At 40.5% G+C, this 7,827-nt stretch overlaps 1 protein-coding gene across 2 annotated transcripts in view; it reads left to right on the forward strand.

The window, feature by feature from the left end:
* The window catches only part of LCMT1 (leucine carboxyl methyltransferase 1), an 85,776-nt gene that overhangs the window by 7,420 nt on the left and 70,529 nt on the right, over window positions 1-7,827 (forward strand). For both annotated transcript variants that reach the window (XM_006859805.1, XM_006859804.1), the window contains exon 2: window positions 5,252-5,343. In XM_006859805.1, the coding sequence (XP_006859867.1) occupies window positions 5,252-5,343 (92 nt within the window). The remainder of the gene's footprint in view (window positions 1-5,251; window positions 5,344-7,827) is intronic.

Consider the following 7,827-nt stretch of genomic DNA (forward strand, 5'->3'; position numbering starts at 1 on the left):
CATGATAACAATTACTGTTGAATCATAAGAATCTTATCCCCGTCTCCTTTCACCAGACCCGTCTAGACAAGATGAAAACTATTCAGTGGAGACTCTATATTTCCCCACACACTCTGAAACTAAACTCCCTCTTGAAACCTTATAAGCCTGTCACTTCATGCTTTTATCACCCCCTCATTTTAGGTAGCCACTGTCTAAGTTGCCTGTCCCTATCTAACCTGTATACAGAGAGGATAAGATTAATACTTGATGTGAAGACTCCTTTCCTCTCTTTGGGTATTTTGAGCTACTACATCCATAAGTATAGGCCAAGTTCATCAAATTGTGGCAATTTACACTAGTTTCCTTTACCAAAAAAAATTTTTTTTGTCTTTCTCTAGTTGAGTTCTGATCATAAAGCTATCAAAACTAGGACAAATGGGTACTGTCTGCAATTTGGGTGTTATTGTGTGTCTCCTCTCACTTCATATCAGCTGGATACCCAGCTTCACTCTCAGCTCTAGCCCTCTGTGGCTTTGTCCTGATCAGGAGTCCTCAGGTCTCACTACACTTCATACCAAACAGCCCTTCCTCTTCTCTCTCTCATCTCCAGGTCAAGGGAGTCTAAGGAACATGGTTGAACTCAGCTCATTTCTTCACTGCTGCCTTCCCCCCTCTTCTACTCACCAGTAGACCAATGTGGTTGCCAACAAGTTTACATGCCTGCTCATATTTTCCCTTTGAGTTTCAGTTTTGGAAGGGGATTTGTCCTGAAGGGACTTGATTTCTTGACTTGGTGACTCCCCAGCAAACAACTTGCTTGTTCTTGTAGTAGCCAATCAGACTGCCATTTTTGTTTGGGATTTTTCCTGCTGATTTTTCTTTCAAGATCTTTTCTGTGTTTTTAATGACATTTTGCTTTCTTCATGTATGATGTTCTTGATGTCATCCCACAACTCTTCTGGCCTTCAGTCATCAGTGTCTAGTGCATTAAATCTGTTTTTCAGATGGTCTCTAAATTCAGGTGGGATAAAGCTAAGGTTATATTTTGTCTCTCATGGACTTGTTTTAATTTTCTTAGCTTCACCCTTAACTTGCATATAAGCAATTAATGGTCAGTTCCACAGCCCCTCGCTTTGTTTTGACTGATGGAGTTGAGTTTCTCTGTTTGATGTAGTCAGTTTGATTCTCGTGTATTCTATGTGGTGACGTCTACATGCATAATGGCTGTTTATGTTGTTGGAAAAAAGGTATTGTAATTAATAAGTCATTGGTCTTGTAAAATTTTATCATGAGATCTCCAGAATCATTTCTATTGCCAAAGCCACATTTTCCAACTATCGATCCTTCCTCTTTGTTTCCAACTTTCGTATTCCATTCATGAGTTAGTTCCAATTCACAGTGACCCTGTATAGGGTTTCCAAGGAGCAGCTGATGGGCTTGAACTGCCGACATATGGGTTTGCACCCCTGGAGCCCAGGATTCCTATATGACCAGGGCCCTGATTGATGATGTATGGGAGATTCCCGAGGGGGTGGGTTGCAACACCTTTTGTCTTACAAGAGCTGAAAGGTGAGGGATGGCAGCAGAGAAAGAGGGGCCTCCTACTACCAAGAAAGAAGAGCCATTAGTGGAGTAGTCCTTTGGACTTGGGGTCCCTATGCTGTAAAGCCCTGGATCCAGGGAACAATTGATGTCAAGACACGTGGAGCTCTCTAAGGAATGCTGGGTCTGCAGATGCTGAAAGGAGACAAGGGCTTTCCGCCAGAGCTAGTACTCTAGCTCCCTAACTGTGAGAGAATACATTTCTAGTTATAAAAGCCACCCACTTGTGGTATTTCCTTTTCAGTAGTACTAGAGAACTAAGACGCCCTGCAAACCTTCACCTGAAACTACTCTCTGAGGGAACCTGTTAGCGTTATCCACATTGGTTCATAAATTAAAGAATATGAGGGTAATTCAAAAAGTATAGCTACAAAATCATAGGAACCTTTATGAAACAAAAATGTCAAATGTGAAGCTATTTCTTGTCATATCCTCCATCTAGGTCTACGCTTCCGAAGGAAATCTCGCTAATGTTTTCTTGATATGTCTTGGTGTGGCACCATGGGATAATCATTGGACTGCTGACTGCAAGGTTGGTGGTTCAAGCCCACCAGCCACTCCTCAGAAATACTATACAGAGTTGTTAAGAGTCAGAATCAACTTGATGACACTTACCAACAACAACAACCCTTTTCTGAATTATGCATTCTGTGATTTATGCCACATCTAAAGCAGTTTTGGTATCTTTGAGAGACTCAGATGGCGTCTCCTAAAATTGTCTTTGAGTCTTAGGAATAAGAACCTCCAAAGCGTAAGATCAGAGTTGTAGGATGGATAGAGTAATGTTTCCCAGTGAAATGATTGTACGACAGCCTTTGCTACCCTCAGAGAATGAGCAGGGACAAAGATGATGCCTTTGGAATGCCCAAAATCAGTCACCATAAGCTTTTAAGCCAATCCGTGTGCCTTCAATTCATTTTGAGGTCTTGCCAACCTTCCTTAAAATGCTTGATCCAGCTAGAAACTATTGTTTTGTATGGGGCAGAATTCCCATAAACTTGTAAAACTTCAGTGATTTAGGAAGATGTCCACTTGAGTTATGGTAAAAATGTAATATTAGTCCTGACTTTGGATTCATTTTTTCTATGAGTAGAAAAAAAGTATTTTTTCTATTTTTATTTTAAGACACCTTTGTCGTTGTTGTTGTTAAGTGCTGTTGAGTTGGTTCTGACCCATAGCAACCTTGTATAGTGTTTTCAAGGATCAGTTGGTGAGCTTGAACTGCTGACCTTGTGACTCAAACTGACATTGTAGTCCAGTGCATTAACCCACAGTGTCACACCAGAACTCCTAGGACACTTTAAGGAGGCTAAAAAGAAATAAACGAAAGATAATTTTTGTCCATAGAGTACTCCTTGGAAGCCAGGATGACTGGACTTCGTCTCTCATACTTCAGACATATTATTAGGAGGGACCAGTCCCTGGAGAAGGATATCATGTTGGGTAAAGTGGAGGATCAGATAAAAAGAGGAAGACCCCCAACTAGATGGATTGGCACAATGACAGCAGCGATGTACTCAAACATAACAATTGTGAGGTTGTCACAGGACTGGACAGTGTTTCATTCTGTTGTGCATAGGGGTGCTTTGAGTCGGTACTGACTTGATGGTACCTAACAGCAACAATTTTCTGTCTTCATGAATGATGTTCTTGATGTCATAACACAGGTACTCTTGTCTCCAGTCCTTAGTGCGTAATACATCAAACCTGTTCTTGAGATGGTCTGTAAATTTATGTGGGAGAGTCCTGGTGTGGTGCTGTAGGATAAGCATTGGATTGCTAAACCCAAGGTGGGCAGTTCAAAGCCACCAGCCACTTCTCAGAAACCCTATAGAGGGTCACTAGAGTTGGAACGGACTTGATGGCACTTACCACCAACAGCCTACTCAGCGTCATATTTCGGCTCTCATGGACTTGGTTTCAGTTTCAGCCTAAACTCGCATATGAGCAATTGATAGTCTGTTCCATAGATGGCCCCAGCATAGTTTTGTCTGATGAAATTGTCCTTTATCATCTCTTCCCACAAATGTCTTCAATTTAATTCCTATGTATTCCATCTGGCGAGGTTCATCTGAATAGTTGCTGTTTATAATGTTGTAAAAGGGTATTTGCAATTAATAAGTCTTTGGTTTTACAAAATTGTATCAGGCAATCTACAGCACTATTTCTATCACCAAGGCCATGTTTTCCAATTACTGATCAAACAAAGAAAAAGCTGTTTGTTTCCAACCTTTGCACTCCAATCACCAGTAATTATCAATGCCTCTTGATTGTATGTTTGATCAGTTTAACAATGAAAAAGTTGATTTTGGTTGGTTTCAACTCAGCAACACTGTATAGGATTTCTGAGGCTGTAAATCTGTATGGGAGCAGAAATTCTCCTCTTTCTCCTGTGGAGTAGCTGGTGTATTCGAACTACTGACACTGTAGTTAACAGCCCCACATGTAACTCACTATGCCACTAGAGCGCCAAACAAATTGGTAAAATTCTTTAATATCACTATCCTGGGCTTTAGTCGTTGGTATGTAAATTTGAATAATGGTGTTAACTGGCCTTTCTTTTAGGTGTATGGACGTTAATTCTGTTACAGACAGCAGTGCTTCCGGATAGATCTTGAAATTTCTCTTTGACAATGGAGATGATGCCATTCCTCTTCAATTTGTTGTTCCCAGTGTAGTAAACCATATGATTGTCTAATTCAAAGTGACCAATACCAATTCATTTCAGCTCACTAATGCCTAGGATATTGATCTTTATGCATTCCATTTCATATTTGTTGACTTTTGATTTTCCAGTATTCATACATTCCACATTCAGATCATTACTGTATGTTTGCAGCTGTATCTTCTCATTTTGAGTTGTGCCGCATCTGCAAATAAAGGTCCTGAAAGCTCAGTACATGTCATCATGGTCAACTTGACTTTGAGCAGACAGCTCTTGTGCAGTCCTATTTTGAGTCTCTTCCAACCTGAGCGGCTCATAATCTGGACTAGATCAGAAAATATTCTGCTGCTATTCATGAGACTTTCACTGGCTCACCCTTCAATAACGGTCCGTCTGTCCTTCCTAGTCTGCCTTTGTCTGGAAACTCCCCGAGACCTGTCCACTCTGCATGCTTCTGTTAGTAGTTAAAATCCTGGTGGCACAGCTTCCAGCATTGCAGCCACACACAAGCCACCACAGTGTGACAAACTGACAGCTCAGCAGTAACTGTTGTAGTGTAGTGATTTTGTGTGTTTTCCCCCCGTAGCCTCCCTAATGGAAGTAAAACCACTACCAGATAATACAGTCAGGAGAAATACTTATGCTGCAAATAGTGATTTTTGCCAAATAGTTCTGGATCTAATTTTTAGACACAGTGCCGTCACTATATGTCAGAACTGACTCGATGGCACTAACAACATATGAAGTATGAGGTGATACTATTTGCTGATTAGGATTTTAAGTAGAGAGGAAAGAGAGGTGAGCAATGACGACCTTGAGAAATGTGATGAGCAATGGACTATGAATATGGATGGATGATCCTGTTTAAATTTTGAATGGGGCACTAGATGTTTGTTTTGGCCATTTTAACATGATGGTTTTCCTTTGAACTCTTGACCTGCTTTCTAAGAACTTTAAAGCTACTAATCTGTATTATCTGTGTATCCTTTTTATCCTTTTCAGGTTTGCAGTAAGCATTGGTTACTGGCATGACCCTTATATCCAGCATTTTGTCAGATTGTGCAAAGAGAGGAAGGCTCCAGAAATTAACAGAGGCAAGTGACTCCCCCTTCCTACCACCACCGTCTCCTCTTGCACTAAGAGACTTGTGGGTTTTTGGTTTTTGTTTATTTTTAAAGCTTTTATTGTGAATTGAGTTTACAATGCAGATCATCAGTTTTGCATTCAGCCAATCATATTTTGTTTCATTGCAGTGATTCCCATCCCCTCCATGTACCAATGCTTAACAGTATTTGCTTCTATTCCCTCTTGCTTCTTCTTCTTCTTTTTTACATGTACCCAAACCACACAGAAAATAGATATTGATTTACATGACCAAAGGGCATATTTTGCAAGCCAGCCTCCTGCTCACCAGCATACAGCCTTTCTCTTTCCATGAGTCTAGAGTCCTCAGCTGCTCTATTTCTCTATGCCATTACCTCTGCTTCCATCTCTGGTGAGACCTGAGGTATTAAAGATTTATTCTTATAGTGTTCAAATGCACTGTTTCCACCAATACAAGAAAGTGCTTATTTCCCAACATCCTGAGCAATCTTTGTTAATATAATAAAAATTTTATCTCATTATGACTGGCTGGCTGGCTGGCTGGCTGGCTGTATGCTGTGGAGTTGGTTCCGATTCATAGTGACTCTTGTATAGGGTTTCCGAAGCTGTAATTCTTCACGGGAGCAGAAAGCCTCATGTTTCTCCTGCTATCTTATTATAATTTTATTTTATTTATGGGTGAGACTGAACATCAGTTTTGCATGTTTAAAAGAAGGTTATATAATGCACTATGAACTATTATGTCAAAGATCCCCGGTGGTAAGTGGGTTAAGTATTAGTCTGCTAACCAAAAGGTTGAGGGTTCAAATCCACTGGCTGCTCTGTGGTAGAAAGTTGTGGCAGTCTGCTTCCATAAATATAATATACTCGGGAGACCTATGGGGCAGTTCTGCTCTCCTCTAGGCACCCTGTCAGTTGGAATGGACTTAATAGCATTAGGGTTATTTGGTATTAGAGTGTTAGTTAGTAATACTGTTATTAACCTCTGCTAGTAATATGCGTCAAGCAAATCAAAGACTTTGTGACAGGAACATGATGTATTCTCACTCTGATTTAGAAATTGTCTAGATGAGCATTATTTTTGTGTGTGCAGAGACTTGTGACCCTAAAGATGCTTCCTTTAAGGTCACTTATGTGACAAATAAAGTCTAAAGCAGTGCTTCTTCTGATAGTGATGTGGTACTTAATTTGACCTGGGGATGAAACCTGGAAGTGAGATTGGACAAGATCTGGCAAATAAGCTGCAATTCTTCCTATTCTCTTAAAGTAGATTTTCCTAATGTATGCAGCCTTGGGGTCTCCTTGGTGTTCCTCATGACAGATTTCAGCCTGTCTTTTTCCTTTCCTTGGGTTTAAGTCTCTAGATTGGGACGAATAACCCAACTGGAGATTGCTTTTTGAACTTTGTGTAGAGCGAAATCTTTTTTTTTTTCTTTTCAATGTCTATTGCACCATGGATGATATTTCTGTTGTTGTTATGTGCCGTGGAGTCAGTTCTGACTCATAGCGACCCTGTACAGGGTTTCTGAGGCTGTAAATCTTTACGGGAGCAGAATGCCTCATCTTTCTCCTGCAGAACAGCTGGTAGTTTCGAACTGCTGACCCTGAGGTTAGCAGCCCGATTTGTAACCACTACGCTACCAGAGCTCCTTTTCTGTTGTTGTTAGGTACCATCCAGTCAGTTCTGACTCGTAATGAGAAGGAAGCACTGCTCCGGGCCTGCAGTCTTGCACCGTTCTCATAGTCACTGCTGTACTTAAGCCCATTGCTGCAGTCACTGCGTCCATCTGTCGTGTTCAGGTCTTTCCCTTTTTTACTGATCCTCTGCTTTACCAAGCATGTCTTTCTCCAGGGACTGGTCCCTCTTGATAACATTTCCAAAGTACCTAAGGCCAAGTCTTGCCTCCCTCACTTCTAAAGAACATTCTGTCCATTCTTCCTCCAAAACTGATTGGTTTATTTTTCTGGTAGTCCATGGTATATTTAGTATTCTTCACTAACCCCATAATTCAAAGGCATCAGTTCTTTTTTCAGGTTTCCTTATTCATTGTCCAGTTTTCACAAATATATGACGTGATTTAAAATACTGTGACTTTGGTTAGGTATACCTTAGTCCTCAAAGAAAATATCTGTATAAAATACAATACAAATGATTTACTTGATAAATACATTTTAAAAGACATGTAAATTACACACCAAAGTTTTAGTGAATTCAACATACTTAGAGAAGTCCAAGATGCATTAAGGAATTGGGAAAGAACAAGGCTCCAGGAATTGATGGAATGAAAATTGAAATCTTTTAAGAAAGTGAGGCAACACAAGAGGCACTCACTCATCTCTGCCAAGAAATTTGGAAGACAACTATCTGGCCGACTGATTGGAAGAGATTCGTGTTTGTGCCCATTCCAAAGAGAGGTGACCCAAGGGAATGCGGAAATCATCGGACAATCTCTTTGATATCCCATGCAAGTAAA

This window comes from Chrysochloris asiatica, unplaced genomic scaffold (assembly GCF_000296735.1).
Source record: "Chrysochloris asiatica unplaced genomic scaffold, ChrAsi1.0 scaffold00034, whole genome shotgun sequence".
NCBI lineage: Eukaryota > Metazoa > Chordata > Mammalia > Afrosoricida > Chrysochloridae > Chrysochloris > Chrysochloris asiatica.